An 18,322-nucleotide genomic window follows, 5' to 3' on the forward strand; every position below is an offset into this window, starting at 1 on the left:
TCGCCTAGGTTGAAGATGTGGCGAGGGCTTGGACAAGTTGGTGCCCCTGAGTGGACCGAGTTCATGATGGGGGCGGTGTCCTGTGGGGTGAGCTGGCTCCATTTGATTAGTCAGATGTCCGTGGTGGTAGCCGGGTCGTTGTGTTGCTTGAAGAAGTCTGTGGTCTTGGGCTGGGATTCGACGTTTCTGTAGATGTTGGCAATCTTGTCATGTAAGAATTCTGCACGGTTGTTGCAGAGTTTCTGTGAGGAGGTAATGTTTGTTGCAGTTGGGGGTTAGAGAATTATTTGACAATGTTGAAGAGTTCTTTGCTGTTATTGGAGCTTGATTCACTGCGTGACCCTTAGTCATTTTTCATCGGTTCGCTCAACTGTCTGTGGTAGAGGTGGAGGACTGTCTTGTTGGTCGTGTCCTTGCTGGTGTGCCATCTCCTTTTCAGTTGGTTACACTGTCATCTAGCGGTTCTGAGGGCTAAAGTGTACCAGCTAGCCTGCTTTGAGGAACTTCTGTGGGTGTTGTTGCTGATAGGAGCAACGCTGTTGGCGCAGTTGGGGATCCAATTGACGTTTCTGACATTCCCATCTATGTTGTTGTAGGAGATGCGGTGGGTTTTTATTTATTTTTATTTTAAAAGTTTTATATAGCGCTAGCTTGACCTGTAGGTATCAGAGCGCTTTACATACACACTGTAAAAACAGAAGGAAATTGCATTCCATAGTAGGAAGGCAGTAAGGAAGCAAAACAGAGATTAAAAAAAAAATACAACATGAAAAATAGGTAAACAGTGCAGGGGAGGGAGAGAAAACAAACGAAGGTGGCTAACACAGTCTGGTCACCAACTATCCTTGAATGTCAAGAGAGAGAAGAGTCAACTCGGATATTGTAGTCTAGGCTAGTTGACATTGGTCAGGAAAGTATTTGTTAACGAGATGGAGTTTCAGAACAGGAGAAGGATGGGTTGCATCTGAGGACTCTAGGGAGAGTGTTCCACATCCTGGGAGCGTTGCCAGAAAACGATGGGTACTGGGTGATTTTCTTTTTCAGTTTCGGAGGGATAACAAGGAGTAAGATGGAGCTTCTCAGAGTTCTGGATTGACCTGCTCTTATCAGTTTGTTGTTCAGGTAGTTGGGGCCCGGAGAGTGAAAGGTTTTGTGTGTGATGCAGGCCAGCTTGTAAATACACCTCCCTTCCATCGGAAGCCAGTTGAGGGAGTTGAGAGCTGAGTGATGTGTTCAAATCTTTTTACCCAGATATGAGTTGAGCTGCCATGTTCAGCACTGCCCTTAGTGGGGCACGGTGACACTTTGGAGTCTCTGTTAGGATGTCGTTCCCGTAGTCAATTTTTAGAGAGAACTAGGGATTGAACTACTGTCTTGAGGTCATCATGGGAAAGAAAAGGTTTCAATTTCTAGAGGTGTTTTAGTGAGAAAAGAGCACCTTTTGCAGAGTTTTTGATGTGGGCCTCCATTGATAAGTTCTTGTCAAGGGTGATGCCTAGAGTCGGATAGGACGAGGGGGCAGTTTATGGCAACCAGAATCTTGAACCACTCTTGGATTGGTTGGTGGTTGCTTTTTGAAGAGAATTGATTAGTTCTGTTTTATCTGGGTTGAGCTTTAAGTGGTTAGCGTTGAACCAAGTTTGGATCTTGGTTAGAGTGACATTGAGGTGTCTGATGTCGCTGGGAGACTTGATTTTGAAATAGATTTGGGTGTCATCAGCGTAAAGGTGGTAATTCACTCCAGCTTTTTTCAAGATGATTGTGAGGGGCTCCATGAAGAGATTGAAGAGGGACGTGGAGAGGATCGAGCCTGGCGGGACCCCAAGTGTTACTTTTGTTGGCTTCGTGAGACGGGAGTTGATTTTAATTTGTTGCAAGCGATGTTGAAGGAAGGAGGTGAACCATTTTAGTACTGTGCCATTAATGCCGGAGCGCTTAGACAATGTCTCGAAGAGCTGGATGATTTACTGTGTCGAATGCCGCAGATAGGTCAATAAGGATGAGTAGGCAGGCATCACCTTAATCTAAAGCCTTGGGAATATCGTCAGATGTTGAGCATATCTGTTTAAGTGTTATAGCCTTTCATGAATCCTGATTGAAAGGTGTCGAGGAGGTTGAACTCATCAATGTGCTTGTTAAGATGGTGGAGAATGCATTTCTCCAATGTTTGTGCAAGGAACGGGAGGTTGGAGATAGGTCTGAGGTTGTTAAGATCATTAGGGTTGGCCCCTGGTTTCTTGAGAATGGGTGTGATTTGTCCTAGTTGCAGGGAGTCTGGGACACAGCCTGAGATGAGAGGCGTTGATGATTTTTGTCAAGAAAGGGGAAATGGTGTGGTTGAGTTTTTATAATTGTGGATGGATGAGAGGGGGTCCATAGTGTCGGAAGAAGGTTTTAGGTTAGAAATTATACTGAAGACCTCATTTTCTGACATTAGCTCAAAGTTTGACCAATGCACATTGTTATTTAGCTGGAGGCAGACCTGATTGTCCTTGGTAAGAACTCTTTCTGATTGGTCAAGGGTGGTTAAAGGGGGGCAGGTTAATAGGGAAGGAGGGCTTGCAATTTGGATGAAGGATTGATCAATTTTTGAGACTTTATTAGTGAAGAAGGTGACAATTTCTTCACATCGCTTGTTGGTGGCTTTGATTTCGTGCGATGGAGTGCAGTTTGTTTGGGTTTGGACAATGTTGTAGACTTCTCTCGGTCTGTTTTTCGCCAGATCTAGTTGGCTGCGGAAGAACGACACCTTTTCACAAAAAATTTGTTTTTTGTAAACCAGCCGAGCAGATCTAAGTTGCATTAGGTGCAAGGTCGAAGGGTTTAGTCTCCAAGACCTTTCCGTTTGTCTGAGTTGACGCCTTTCGTTATTAGGATCCATGTTGAACCAGGGTTTAGATTTGGTTTGCCTCATTTGTTTGAGTTGGAGTGGAGCTACTTGGTCTAAAACCTCTGTCGTTTTTTAGTTAAAGTGTGTAGTGAAGTCATCGGCCGTCCAGGAGGAGGGTTGGAGTTGAAGATGGGCGTGAATCCTGGATTCAAGCTCGGGTAAAGGGACTTCTTTGATGTTTCTGGTCCAGTGCTTAGGTTTGTCATCATGAATAGGTTGGTGGCTGACAAGTGCGTCAATCTTGAATAGAATGAGGTGGTGGTTGGACCAGTCAATGGGAGAAATCGCTCTCAGAGAGACCAGTTCATTGTTGGTAATGATCGCATCCAGTGTTGCACCTTTGATGTCAGTTGGTTAATTGCAGAGTTGTTTGAGGTTTTATATTTCCAGTAGGTTGGATAGGTTCTGGACAGTGGAGTCTTCTGGGTCATTCCAGTGGATATTGAGGTCACCCAAGAGCACGTCTTTTGTGTCTGTTATGGAGAAACGTGTTAGTAGGTCTGTTAGTTCTTCAGGGAAAAGGTGGATTTAAGGGTGTTGATCCTTGTGCTCTTTGAGACTTCGATCCAGCTGCGGTGGGGATGTGGGGCAGACCTGGGGATGGAGGTTCATCAGCATGTGATGTGGAAGTGGGCGATGGAGTGGTCAGTCCAGAAGAGTTCCATGATGTGGCTGTACCTGATGCGGTTGCTGGAGGTGAAGATTGGGTGTAGTGTGTGGCCTGCATTGTCCGTGGGGTCGTGGACGAGTTGGTTGAGTCCGATGTTGTTCATTCTGTCAAGGAGGTTGGAAGTGTTGATGTCATTGTGGTCTTCAAGATGGAAGTTGAGGTCTCAGAGCAAAATGCAGTTGTTGGAGTCTATGGTGAGGGATATGAAGAAGTCTGCAATGAAGTTGCAGATGGCTGTACATGGTTCTGGAGGATAGTAGGCAAGGGTGGTTTTGCTGTCTGTTTGAAGTCGGAATGGAGGTATTCATGGCTGGAGAGATGTTGTCATTTGTGGTGGTGCATTGGATGTACTCCTTATGTATGATGCCAATCCCTCCGCCAGGTTTGATGCGGTTGTGGTGGGTGATTTTGTATCCTTTGGGTATTGCGATGTCTGACGTGGAAGTGTGGTTGAGCCAGGTCTCAGTGAGCAAGAGAACATCGGTTGTGAGGGTATAAATGAGGTCCCAAATCTCATTGTTGTGTTTGCAAAGTGAGCGTGTGTTGAGAAGAGCGCATACCAGTCGGTGTTTTTGTTCATGTCGTGTCTGGTGTGTTTGGGCTGGGAATGGTCGGTGAGCTTGTGTGTATCATGTTATTGGTGAAGAGATGGTGGGTGCAGGTGAAAGGTCCTACCGTGGAGCTTGGGTCTTTGCGGTGACAGTGTTTGTTGCTGCGTCCAGGATGTACAGCTAGGTGATGGTGTATCTGCTGGGGAGAGAGGGCCAGGGGTCGTGGCGCTGGGCACCATCAATGTGTGGACGGGCGCAGACAGGCTTGCCTTTGGCGCACCTTCAGCCTGCATTAAGTAGGTCCTGGGGTGGGTGAGGCTTATGTTGGTGGGAAGAACAGTGAGCTGGAAAACTCAGGCAGCGGCAGTGTCACTGGTCAGGATGGAAAAAACAGAAACAAGCAAGCTGGATGCCAAGGTGCTTACACCTTTCTTTAAGGATTTACACTCAATATCAACAACTTGTAGCCCTGGTAGATGTATAACAGCCCAGATTAAATTAACACTCTCAGTAGTAAAGGGTGGCCTGGGCTTGCCTGATGTTTATTTCTGGGCTGCCCAGCTGCAGTGGGGGTTGCGAGATGGTTAAATGAGACCGAGTAGGGTGACACTGGAAGCTATAGTGAAAACTACAGGAGGGCAACTTCACCAACTTGTTCTTGGAGTGAATAATCATTGGCAAAGAACAGCCATGCTTCTTACGTGCTTCCATGAGAGCTTGAAGAGAGCACTACTTAGAACCCACCCCAGTTCTCCCCATAATAGGTCTTCCAAAATCACGAGGCCATTTCATGGCTAAGCCACTGCAAAATGGACTGAAGTGGAGATAACAGTAACTTTTTGGGTATATTGACTGCTAGTGGGGAAGTTTCCAGTAAATGGGGTACTAAAGAAAACCTTTTAAAATGAATTGGAACAAAGGCACACAAACCCCAGACACGTGAGGTCTTTTTATCTGATGGGCGAGAACAGGAAACTGGTGGCTTGTATCTTCAAAGGCCTTCTTAACATGACTAAAATTGACAGAAATTGGACGCGAGTACTTGAAAACGCTGGGCGAGTGTCTAAAAAAAACCTACTTCAATTTTTTTTTTTTTTACACAGGATGTACTTAACCCTCAACAAATCTACAGGATATACGTGGCAGCCTTGTTAAATTGCCACAGATGTGCATACTGTTTTTTATATGGTATAGGAATGCCGAAGCGTTAGTCAGTATGTGGGTGGTTACAAGATTCCCTTCCCTTTTCTTCTACTACACCGATGTAAGTAAGTGATTGTAACGATTGGGTTGACTGCTGGAGATAGTAATATGAGAAGAAAGCCTTACATCTTTTCCAGTGATATAACACCACTACAAATGTGCTGGTCTATTACTCGCAGATTGGTGGTAATAATTAATTGATAGCTCAAACCACAACTGTTAGGATGTAATTTTCATGCTTGGTTTTGTTAGGTTTGATTATTGAAGAACTGATATGTAAACGTTGAATTTTACCCTTAGCAATCAACATTTTCTATGATCGATGATATTTAATATAATAGAAGAGATACTGTATAATAAATTTGCTTTGCTAATCTGCCATCCTCCAACCCCTCCGTACACCTGTTTTCCACCATACTTGGACGACTGTCAATAAGGCAATGTGTAAAGTATTCATGTAGCACACAAACAGTAATAAAGTGACTATTCACAAAGGTATGCAGCTGCTTAGAGAGGGAAAAGGGAATGTGGTTGGCTAGTTTAAAGGAAACGGACAGGGAGGGTCCGTTCCTTTCGGGACTGGAGCACTCACACACGCAGATGGGTGTCATGCTTCCTCATAGGCCATGCACCCCATGGGGCTGGTGCTGCAATGCCTTACAGGCACCCGGGAAGGGGCTGTTTATTGGAGATCTTTTGTCCAATGCCATATGTGAAGTGTGGAAGTAGGGCCGTTGGTGGAGATAGATATAGTGAAGTGTGTGTACTTGGGGTAGTGTATTATAATAGGCTAAGCAGTATGCCAAATCAAGTTCTAATCAGTGAGTCCACTTGTCTAATTAAAACATGGTGGTTAACAGTAGAGGCAATGGTCTCTGGTAGCTCGGAAAAGTGAAGAGGGCAACATGTTTCTTGCCATAATAGGAGTCCGTAATGATCAAATGGACATTCGCCAGGACCGTAAATTTCTCATCTACAAAGTGGCTGGAACCTAGGTGGATATCAAGGTATTCCAAACACAAACCGTAATCTGGTGTACCTTTGTACAATGTATCCTAAAAAGCAGATCAGAAATAAAGGTAAAAACATGAATACAAGAAATCTGTGGTACTTACAATGAGTAATACGCCTAGTTGCGTTGGACTGTGTTGGTTCTGATGAGGAGCTGAAAGTGCTGAAATGCGAGGTCAGCGCTGAGATAAGTCTCTTTGAGTCAGTTCCGATGATGAGCTGTGAAGGCTGCAATGCGAGGTTCTCATCAAGTTACATTGCACTGCGTCTTTCCAATGAGGAGCTACAAGGGCTGTGTTGGTTCTGATGTAGATCATACCTGAGCTAGCAGAGCTTCTTTTTCCCCACCTGCAAGGTTCCAGTACTGGGGATGCACTGCTTAGGGGTTTAGGACTCACAGCAATTAGAGTCCAGGTCAAGGGTCCAAGGATGTTGGAGCTTGTTGTGTCCCTGTAGCTCAGAACAGGAGGCTATTCAACTAGCCGTTGAAGTCACTCTGATGGTCCTGAGTTCAAGGAGCAGCTCCATTCCTTCTTTCCCAGGTAGCAGGGCAACAGAGCAGTCCTTCTAATAGGCAGGGCTGCAAAGCAGCTGGTGTTAGGTGACCGCTCCGCCCACCCCATTACTGCCAGAGATGGCCCATCCTCCCAATACCCAGACCTATTGTGATGCTGTCTGGGAGAAATATACAAAGGCCAGCTGCGAATTGCACTCAGTCATGTGACTCAGGAACTGGCTGCAGGCACCAAATGGTTAGGAAAAGAAAATGCCAACTTTCTAAAAGTGGCATTTTCAGAGTTGTGATTGAAAATTCGACTTTACCATTAAGGAGGGGTTTAAATTACAATTAATCAGACACCAAATATGACTTTCCTTCCTGCTCCCAACCAAAAGGTATCACTTATCAAATGTAATAAGGTAATTCAATGTTATCGTATGGAAAAGGTAGGCCTTAAAGTAGTGAAAAAAGCTTTTCACTACCAGACATATCAATCTTAAAAGTACATGTCTAACATTTTAATTACATCCTCCCCTACGGGCTGTCTAGGGACTACCTTAGAGGTCACTTATATGTAAAAAGAAAGGAGTTTAAGACTTGGTAATGGGATTGTTTTTCCAAGTCGAATTGGCAGTTTAAAACTTCCAATGGGCTGCAATGGCTGTCCTGAGACCTGTTTAAAAACGCTACTTAAGTTAAGTGGGTGGCACAATAAGTGCTTCAGACCCACTAGTAGCACATAATTTACAGGCCCTAGGTACACATAGTACCACTTTTCTAGGGACTTATTGGTAAATTAAATGTTCCATTTGGGTGTAAGCCAATTTTACCATGTTTAAGAGAGTGAGCACAAGCACTTTAGCATTGGTTAACAGTGGTAAAGTGCACAGAGACCTGAGGCTAACAAAAACAAGTTCGGAAACAATTGGAGCGGTGAAGGCAAAACATTTGAGAGAAGACTACCGTAAGGCTGACAGAGTCTAATAGAAAATATAATGAGAAATAACCGGACGGGTTGCAGTGAATAAACGTCAAGCTGTGATCAGATTTGGCAGGAATGCAAGACACTGCTTTCTTTAGGATTCAGGTTAGTTGAAGTGCTCTATGGTTGGCTTGTTGGCTTGGATAGCCATCGCAAATCTTGTGAGACACCATTTTATGTCTGGAGTGTCTATATCCACAAAGGGGTAGCCTTCTTTGAAGGCCTCGAAAGCCCTTCCCTGCTACAGATATCTCCAATGATTCCTGATCGGCTTTCGAAGTTACTTTCTAAATTTGAACCTATGTCCCAAAATGCTGTGTTATGCCAATAATAATAACACATTTTATAAAGCGCATAGCTACCTCGAAAGAGGTGTCCCAGTGCTAGGTACAGGTATATGCTACCCCAAATGCAGCGATTAAACTCCCCTAGCTCTCACACTAAAGATTAAAGTTTAAATTTTTTTCCTAAAAAAATACAGTCCGTCTGAATCTGACGAACCGTCAATGGCAAAGATATTCTGTGCCAGGTACCTGAGAGAACTATTACCAGAGCGTGCTCTTTTTATTTTGGGAACCAACACCAACTTCTCCCCAGCCGATCATGAGTTTTTCACTGGTATATATGGTCTGACGAAAGGTTGAAGTTAACATAGTCCTTTTTTTGCAAGTGCCTTCTGATTAAGCCTGGCCGAGTGCTCCACTCCGCCAGCGGAGTTTGTGGAGTTTTACCAACTCTGCCCTCCGCTGGGAATGCGAAGTTGCGGAGTGGAGTACTCCCCTCAGCCTGAGCAAAGCAATAAAAGTAAAACACTTACCTTCTCTTCTGCTGACTGCCGGCCGCCCTTCTCCTCGCCGTGATGTCTCCTTCTTGCCGTCGTCCTCCTTCTCGCGTCCCCCTACGTATTATGTCTTGCGTGAACCGCAGTCGTAACACGCAAGTTTTACAAATACCATAACAAAACGAGCATTAACAAAGCCAAAAAACACGGAGGAGCTTGAACGCGTCCAAAATGGCCGTGTGAGCTTGAGGCTCCCGAGACCCCCACTGCCCCCGGGTACATCCTGATCTCTATCCTGTGGTTGGACCGGAGAATTCGGTCGCGGATAGGAAGCGGTGCCGGGTGCTGAAATTTGCGTCCTGATCGGCCGCCGCGATCCCGAGCAAAAGGACCCGGAGGATTGCGGCCTACCTGATCAGAAGCCGGGGTCTCGAGTTGGAATCAGACCCCGAACGCAGTGCATCAACATCAAGGCCGAAACCTGAAGTCTCCGGCTCGGCCCCGTGGAAGTGCTGGCCTCTCCACCCCCGCTTGCTAGGCGCCCCCCCCCCCCTTCTGCCCCCCACAGTACATTACGAGCAGACCCGCGGAAGGGGCACGCTCACGCCGTGGTGGCACTACTCTTGGCATTGCCCACACCTGGGGCCCCAGCTTAGTGGATGCTGGACTGTGGCCTGCCTGGGTCGCGCTGACTGGGCAGGGGAGCGGAGCTGTGAGCTGAGGGTCCTTGATTGAACGTTGGGGAGCCGGTGAAGGTCAGAAGTGCCCCAAGCTGTTGTGTGTGGATTCGGTGCAGTGGCAGTGACGCAGGAGAAGGGCATGACATGGCTGTGGTCGGGCAGGGAGCATGGCAACTCTACCACTCTGAGGACCATGGATATTTAGTGGAAGGCTTTCGCGGCGTGCATGTATCCTGTTGCCTAGCCATCGGGCTGGGTATTGAAGATCAACGCTGTTATCGGGCGGTTGGTGCGACTTAGGAGATCACCGTCCCCCTGGAACGCTGGTTTGCGCAGCTGGTGGTGGGTTACGCTGATTGAACGAGAGTGGCTACGGTCTCGCCCACACAGTGGTGCCCGTGGTCTAGCGCCTCCGTCGCAGGATCTCTGCCGCGGCTTGACCCGCTCTCCACTTGACTTCAAAATGGTGACAAAAGCTGAAACGGAGAAGCAACAAGCTAAGACGACTAGAGGGGCAAGATACACTCAAGCCAACAAGTTGGATCGTTACACGCAACCCAGAGGGTCGCCTACCGGGTTTGGGAAATTACAAGATGGAAGTGTGGAGGCGTCGGCCTCTACAACAGAGCCAACGCTACAGGATGTGATGGCCGCGATCGACGGAGTGAAAACCTCCCTCGGTCAAAAGATGGAGTCCTTAGATCATAAGCTTGACACTGTCAGGATAGAGGTTAACTTAATCCGTGCGAACCTCACCAAAACCGGTGAAAAGGTAAAGTCACTAGACATCAAAACCTCCAGTCTTACGGATGATGTGGCTTTGTTGCAACAGGAAGTTTGTGATCTTAAAACTTCTAGTGAAGTCGCAAGTTGGACGAATATGAAGGGAGAGCCCGTAGAAATGACGTGCCCATTATTGGTTTGCCAGAAAAGGCCAAGGGCCAGGCCGCGGACCTCTTTGTCGAAGACATTATACTCAATCATTTGAAACCCAGAGGCTTGGGGAATTTCTTTACAGTGGAAAGAGCGCACCGGATACTGGGAGGGAGATCGCGACCTGGAGCACCACCCCGACCGATGATTGCAAGGGTGCTTAACTTTAGGGACAGAGACGCTATCCTGCAGGCCTACAGGACTGGGGGTCCTCTGAAGTATGAAAACTCTACCCTCAGTTTTTTTCCGGACTTTACGCAGGCGGTACAGAAACAACAGCAAACCTTCATGGGTGTCAAAAGTAAACTTTGTGATAAAGGGCTGAAGTAGGCCATCATGTATCCTGCCAAGTTGAGAATTGAACATGAGGGCAAGGCGTTCTTCTTTGACAATCCTGAAATTGCCTCGGACTGGTTGGAGACTCTTTCCTCACGAGATGAGCGGCGGCGACGGAGCGGAGATGAGGATGAAGGTGCGCAGGAGCAAGAATAATGACTGACATTGTTGCAGGTGGTGTTGGATCGAGTTGGGGGGTGTACTCTGGCTGAACCTTATCTGTAGATAAGTCAGTTGTAGTAATGGCTTAAACAGGTCCAATGATACACTGGGGGTTAGGCGGGGAATCGGAGGGTCGTACTCCTCCTCAGTTTACTTTTCGATAGTTCAGTAGTTAGATTATGGGGCGACAGGCACACTACACTGCGAGTTGGGTGCCGAGGAACACCGTGAGCAGGGGTACAGGGAGGGGGGTGGTAAGTGGGGTTTGTTTGGGGGACGTTTTTTTTGTTTTCTTTTTGTATTGTTTGTCGTTGTTTATCAAGGCATCGAATTGGAAAGAGTTAAGTGGTTGGGGGGTGACTGTTCCTTCTGTCTCTTTGATGATGGGGGTAGGGAACTAATGGTATTGAGTTGGAATGTGAATGGGTTGGGTGACGAAATCAAGCGTAGTGTAGTTCTTCAATATTTTAAACGGTACGCTCCCGATGTGGTTCTACTACAGGAAACTCATTTGGTTGGAAATAAGTGTAAGGCGATGCATAGAATGGGATACAGATTGGTGGCGCATGCGGGCTTTACTCCTGGCTCTAGGGGGGTAGGAATCCTTGCTCGTAAGACGCTCCCTTTGGTGATTGATTCTATCTTCGAGGATGACAGGGGCAGATATGTTGGAGTGACAGGTCGCTGGGAGGGTCATATTCTATCCTTGTTATCAGTTTGTGCCTCCAGGCATGCAAGCTCTTACTTTACTTTTGCCAATTTGGGGAAAGCTCTACTAGATCTCCCACGTGGCCTATTGATTTTGGGGGGTGATTTTAATGCAGTGGCCTCTGGAGCTATGGATAGGCATCTCCCGCGGGATGCGTTCATAGATGGTTGCCTGACTTCCTCGATGCCGTGGGTTTGGTTAATGGCTGGAGTCTACTCCATCCGGACCAAAAGCAGTACACCTTTCACTCTGGGGCTCATGGTAGCCTGTCTAGATTAGATTACTGTCTTGTGCCTGCAGTTTACGCATCTTAGGTATTGGAGGCGACACACCTTGCTAGGGGCGTATCTGACCACTCACCGCTTTGGTTCCACTTCGGTGTTACCTTGCAATCGGAGGGTAGGGTGGCCCCCATTAATCCCTGGCATCTGCGTAATCCCAAAATTAGGGGGGACCTGATCAAGGCATTAGTCACTATTTCCTAGAAAACGAGGGATCGCTGTCCTCGTTGATCACGCTCTGGGAAGCCTTTAAGACGGTTCTTAGTGGTCAGGCTCTCTCGTTGACAGGAGGAGCTAAGAGAGACCGAAATAAAGAAAATGTTGAGGTAGAGGCTGAGATTGGGGGTCTGGAAGATGAGCTGGAGCGGGAGGTAACTCGTGCGAAGCTACATGTCCTTAATCTTAAACAGCATGAGTATAGAACGCTGGTCACAGATAGCGCTAAAGCCCTGAGTAGAGAGCAGCAGGGTCGGCTGTATGACGTCGGGGATAAAGCTGGGAAGCTTATCGCTTGGTTGGACAAGAAGGATAGGGTGGATCGAGTTGTTCCAGAGCTTGTGACAGAGAGCGGGCTACATATCACAGACCCCCAGAATATAGTGGATAGCTTTGCGGATTATTTTCACACTGTGTACACCTCGGTCTCAGATCTCCCGGAGGAGGACTCCTGGTTGATGCTGCGATACTTGCAGCTCCCGTACTTGACAAGGGAAGACCGTGAGTTTATGGATGGTGCCCTCACCATAGATGAAGTAGCCCAGGCGGTGTGCTCCTTGAATTCTGGTAAAGCGATTGGGCCTAATGGGATCCCAATTGAGCTGTACAAACTTCGACCTGACAAGATTGCTCCCTACCTGAGATGCATGTTCATTGAGGCCCGGGAGATGGGGATACTGCCCTTCGATCATAGAGTAACTTCTATAGTGGTTATTCATAAGGAGGGCAAACCAAAATCATGTTGTGCTTCATATAGGCCTATTTCGTTATTAAATGCGGAACCCAAAATCCTTGCGAAGATCCTTTCCACCAGATTGATTAAGGTGTTCAGCGGATTGATACACCACGATCAATCGGGTTTCATTCCTCATAGGAACACGGCCCTCAATCTGCGTAGGTTGCACGGTGTGATCGCCAGGGCTCACACCCTGATGAAACCCACTGTAATAGCATCGCTTGATGCAACAATGGCCTTTGATACGGTAGAATGGCCTTATTTGTGGGCTGTCCTAGCTAAATTTGGCTTTGGCTCTGAATTTATCCTCCGCTGGGTTCGCTTGTTATATATTGAACCCCTCGCTCAAGTAGTGATGAATAACCGGGCCTCGTCGCCATTTTGTCTTGGACGGGGCACCCGACAGGGCTGTCCCCATTCTCCCCTTCTGTTCTCATTAGCTATGGAGCCGTTGGCCGCCTGGATCCGCTGGGAACCCTCGGTTCGAGATCTCCGATGGTCGCCACAGTGGGAGGACAGGATCTCTCTGTATGCAGACGATATTTTACTTTATTTGGCCTCACCTAGGAAATCCCTGGATGCTGTTTGCAACGTGTTGGCCTCCTTTGGTAGGAACTTGGGGTTATCTATAAATTGGGGTAAATCGCTTTTGTTTGTTCTTAGTGGGGAAACTCTGCTTCCCCCGCAAAATTGTCCGATTCAAATAGCTACTGACGGGTTTAAGTATTTAGGGATCTTTGTCTCATTGGACCCCGCAGTCCGTTATGCTAGGAATCTCCTTCCCCCCCTTGGTCAGACTAAGAAGCGATGTGGCCGGCTGGAAGAGACTCCCGCTTTCCCTGCTGGGGCAAGCGACCCTCTTTAAAATGATGTCTTTGCCCCGTTTTCTTTATGCCCTTCAAAGTACATTAGATGTAGTGCCAGCGAGTTACTTTCGAGAGGTCGAAGGGTTACAAAGTAGTCTGTTATGGGATGGTAGACCCCGGATCGCATTGGCTAAACCGGCGCTCCCATGGTATGACGGCGGGATTGCACTCCCTGATATCCGGCGATACTATTGGGCCTCTCAGTTGGCGGCCATTAACCTTAGTACTTATGGGCCCCCTTCAGACCCTGGATATGCGATGGATAGATGGCTTCTTCCTGGAGGCAACTATAATCGGGCGCTGTATGCTAAGTCGGCAGGGAGAAGTTTGACAGGGCCGACTGGGCATGCAGTGCGCATTTAGCGTGATGCCACTAGCTCTTTGGGATGGAGGGACCGTTTGACGCAGGCTACCCCACTCTTTGACTCCGAAAAGTTGGGCAAGCTTTGGAATACAAAGGGTTTTGACAAGTGGGACGTGATTGGGATCTCGACTATCGGTGACGTTTGGGTTAAGGGGAGGATCAAAACGTTTGAAGTCTTTCAAACTGAATATAAACTGGGGAGAACTGAGTACTTTCGCTATGCACAGGTCAGGCATGCGTTGATGGCGGCTCTGCCGGCGGAGGCAGACCTCCCCGAGGCGTCACCTCTTGAAGACAGAATTTTAGATGGTCTCTGCCCGAAAAAACAATTTCCCTGATTTATAAAAAATTGATTAATCATAGGGCAGATCTACTGGTTGAATTGAGGGGAAAATGGTTGCAAGATGGTATTGAACTAGATGATGAGGACTGGCAATCTGCTGTGTCTTCACCGAAGGTAATCGCAATCCCAGCACTCTGGCGGCTTGTTCAGCTGAAAATATTGCACAGAGTTTGTCACAGGACCCCGCCTGGTTCGGATGGGGCTGTCGGATACAGGTTTGTACAGACGGGGGTGTGGCTCTGTGGGTACATTCCTCCATATCATCTGGGAGCGTTGTTCTGTAGCTGAGTATTGGAGTGGGATACATGATGTCATGCGGGAGGTTTTGGGAGTGGCTGTGTTGCGGAAGCGAGGAGATACCTCCTGAATATTTGAGAACCCACTGATCTTAATATAGCGCAGACCAAATGGGTAACTCTAGTTAATATGATAGCGAAAAGGAATATAGCACAGCGGTGGGGATCCGAGAGGCTACCTACCATTGAAGAATGGAAAGAGAACATGGATTGGTGTATGTTCCGCGAAAAAACTGTTTATATGGCAAGGGGCCGCCCTCGTAAGTGAGCACCTGTGTTGGGGCTGTGGAACCGCTACAGGGGAGACATCTGTGTGCCACCTGTTGATTCTCCCATTGATATTCCTACCACTCCGTGATTGTTTATCACTGTGTACTATGTTTCCTGCTTTTTGACCCCTTACAGGATGGTGTGCAATATGGGAGAGTGTCTCCTCCATGTCATGTCTTTATTTTTGATGCCTTGTTTTAATAAAAAAAATATTTAAAAAAACAAAGTCAAAAAACTAGCAGCCAATGTCAGACCAATTTGCTTTTATTTGTTCATGTATTTATTTGTTTATGGGGTAGGTCCCCATGTATCCCACCTACTTTTTAAAGGTTTTGCATGAAGACTGCATTAGCTGTCTGCTATTCAAGTCCTATTGTGAACAATACATTACATACAATGGGCTTTCGGTCAGCCCCTTCCTTATGACTGATGGCTACCTTGTCTCTCACACTTGCCTGCTCTTGAATTGAAGGCTTCCTTGTGTTTTCCACACCAAGTGAATATATAAGTCTCTCCCTGATTTGAATGGATGTCGTGCATCCTTCCATTGTTGTTGATGGTCCTTGTATACAGTGTGTGACTTTAAGTCCCCTCATTTAACATCACTCTCTATATTAAAAGATATGCCCCAAACTCCCAAACACCAGCTTGCCCCCAGGCCTTGCACATGCACAGCAAAAGTTAGTGAAAAAAAGCACTGCAATGTCAAAATGTTTCCCGGCAGTATCTATTGCCTTTGCCAGTGCTGGTTTATCTTGCATGTCAAGAGTAGCTCAAATGTCAAACTGTGTTCATAATATCCACCTTATGTCAATAATTTGTATGATTTAAAGTATCTGCTATGTGTATGTAATTTATATAATACATGTTTTATCATTTTTTTTTTAGTATTTCGAGTACACTAAGCAACGTGAAATTCGGCATAACACAGAAAAGGAATTGTGTTTGTATGCCGTTACAGGACCAGTGTGCCTTAAGCAGTGCAACTACAAAGGAGTAGGGACCGCCATCTCTGTAGAAGAAGTGTGGGAACTTAGAAAGGTATTTTTGAAAGTATATGTTTGAGAGAACATGTACATACATTCATGAAGCCATTGTTTAAGGAGTCCATCAACTGAAATACAGTGTTTGAGTGAGCCCCTCTAAAACAAATTCTGTCTAATAATCTACAACAACCAAATATGTGATTGAGGAAATATCACTAGTTTTGCATGAAACTAATCGATGAACTCAAGTGGTATAATTCGGCTCCCAAATATTGAATACTATAATAAATTGAATAAGAGATTTAGCATTTCTAGATTCCTCTCCAGATCATCGCCATGAAATATAATTTCTAGACTCTTTGCTCAGAAGGACTTAGTCTGTATACCAAGATGAGATCGAGAACCTGGCGGGCTGGAACCTTCTGTAATCCACTCAGCATTGCTTGAGTAAGGTGCATTTTAGGTAACTATCTGTCCTGTTAGACTTCGCAACTTGGAACCCAAAATAGAATAGACACACCTAAGAACACAAGGAAGCTAGGAATATATTTTCAAGATTTATGAAAATTAAAATCCTATTCTCGTGCACACAATATGAATAGTAGCTATTCCTAAAATAATATGGGGCCATGATATTTGTAAAAAGGTAGAATAACAGAAATATCGTAATATTATGACAGTATATATCGATTGTTATAGATAAACACCCACAAACTCTTTTTTAAACAATAGAAGCAATGTTCAATAAAGAGACAGCAGCTGTTGTCCTCGTCTGTGTCTACACGAAGGGATGAAAGATGTCGCCGAGTGGATGAAGGACAGCCGCCTGAAACTGAACTCGGACAAGACTGAAGTCCTCATCCTGGGATCTTCGCCCTCCGCCTGGGACGACTCCTGGTGGCCCCCAGCCCTGGGCACCGCACCCAAGCCAACCGACCACGCACGCAACCTGGGCTTCATCCTGGACCCCTCCCTCTCGATGACCAGACAAGTCAACGCCGTCTCCTCATTGTGCTTCAACACCCTGCGTATGCTTCGCAAGATCTTCCGCTGGATCCCGACCGAGACCAGGAAGACTGTCACCCAGGCACTCGTCACCAGCCGACTGGACTACGGAAACGCCCTCTACGCCGGAACCACAGCCAAGCTACAGAAAAGACTCCAGCGCATCCAGAACGCCTCCGCCCGACTCATCCTGGATGTCCCCCGACGCAGCCACATCTCCAGCCACCTGAGGAACCTGCACTGGCTCCCCGTCGACAAGAGGATCACGTTCCGGCTCCTCACCCACGCACACAAGTCTCTCCATGACCTGGGCCCCAAGTACCTCAACGACCGCCTGACCTTCTACACGCCCACCCGCCAGCTACGGTCCACCAGCCTCGCCCTCGCAGCCGTACCACGCATCCGAAGAGTCACCGCCGGAGGAAGATCCTTCTCTTACCTGGCTGCCAAGACTTGGAACTCCCTCCCCATCCACCTTCGGCTGACCCAGGACCATCTCGCCTTCAGGAAACAACTCAAGACCTGGCTGTTCGAGCAGTAGCATACCCCTCCCCCCAAGCGCCTTGAGACCCTCCCGGGTGAGTAGTGCGCTATACAAATGGCATGATTGATTGATTGATTGATATATTGTCCGCGAACAAGCAGATAAGATTGTTAAAGGACCCGACTTGCCTTTTCTGTAGCATTCAGCAAGCACCCCAAGTCTAAAATTCCTGGATAGAAGTTCCTCTCTATCTAATAAAGCTGTATTCTAGTTTATATATTCTGCCTGTACGTTTTCAAAAATAAACAATAATGAAACCCCTCTAACCTTTCACCCACTTGTATTCTGTGAAATACTGATTACTATTTGAAAACAATAACTAGAAAAGGTTTGCAAACCATTTGAAAATAATCATGAATATATTAAAGCAGGTTGAATTATTATGTTGCAATGAATCCGATACTCTCACAACATTAATAATTGTGCATTTATACTTTAAGCCTACACCTAACTAAATGAGTATATAGAATTCAAACGTTGGATACTTAAAATAAAAATATACGAATATTATAACAATATCTAGCTTGCCTGTGCTGCTAAACCTGTTAGAAATGTGATTGTTTACTCCATATTTTGTCACTTTTTACTGTTACTAAAATATTTTGCCTCTGCGTTGTTATGCAACAGGTTAACTGGCTTATCTTTAGACATCAGTGGGTTCTGGTCCATGCAATCTTTCACATCCCATCAATATTAATAATCAGTTGTTGGTCACTAGCAGGGCCTACATACCCTCACACCTGGTGGCAGTTAAATAGAATTAAACAAATGAGGCCTTCTAATTCGGCTTCTTTTCACACAGCTCATAGCTGTTTGTTCATATTTCGTGGAAGCTTACAAATACTAAAAATAAGTCTCTTTTGGGCCTTTTACTTGTGGAATGTGGTGGCATGCATTTTTCGGAGTATGGTGAGAAAATAAACCAATGCACATTTATTTTACTGTTGTGTACATGCATGACTAAAACCACTTTGATTAATTAAGGTTTATTTTAAATAACTCATTTTT

The 18,322-nt window shown here is 46.3% G+C and overlaps 1 protein-coding gene across 2 annotated transcripts in view; it reads left to right on the plus strand.

Annotated features, from left to right (window-relative positions):
* The window catches only part of GALNT3 (polypeptide N-acetylgalactosaminyltransferase 3), a 672,271-nt gene that overhangs the window by 633,784 nt on the left and 20,165 nt on the right, over positions 1-18,322 (plus strand). For both annotated transcript variants that reach the window (XM_078681629.1, XM_078681630.1), the window contains one exon: positions 15,668-15,820. In XM_078681629.1, the coding sequence (XP_078537755.1) occupies positions 15,668-15,820 (153 nt within the window). The remainder of the gene's footprint in view (positions 1-15,667; positions 15,821-18,322) is intronic.

Source organism: Lissotriton helveticus, chromosome 3_1, assembly GCF_964261635.1.
Source record: "Lissotriton helveticus chromosome 3_1, aLisHel1.1, whole genome shotgun sequence".
In the NCBI taxonomy this organism is placed as follows: domain Eukaryota; kingdom Metazoa; phylum Chordata; class Amphibia; order Caudata; family Salamandridae; genus Lissotriton; species Lissotriton helveticus.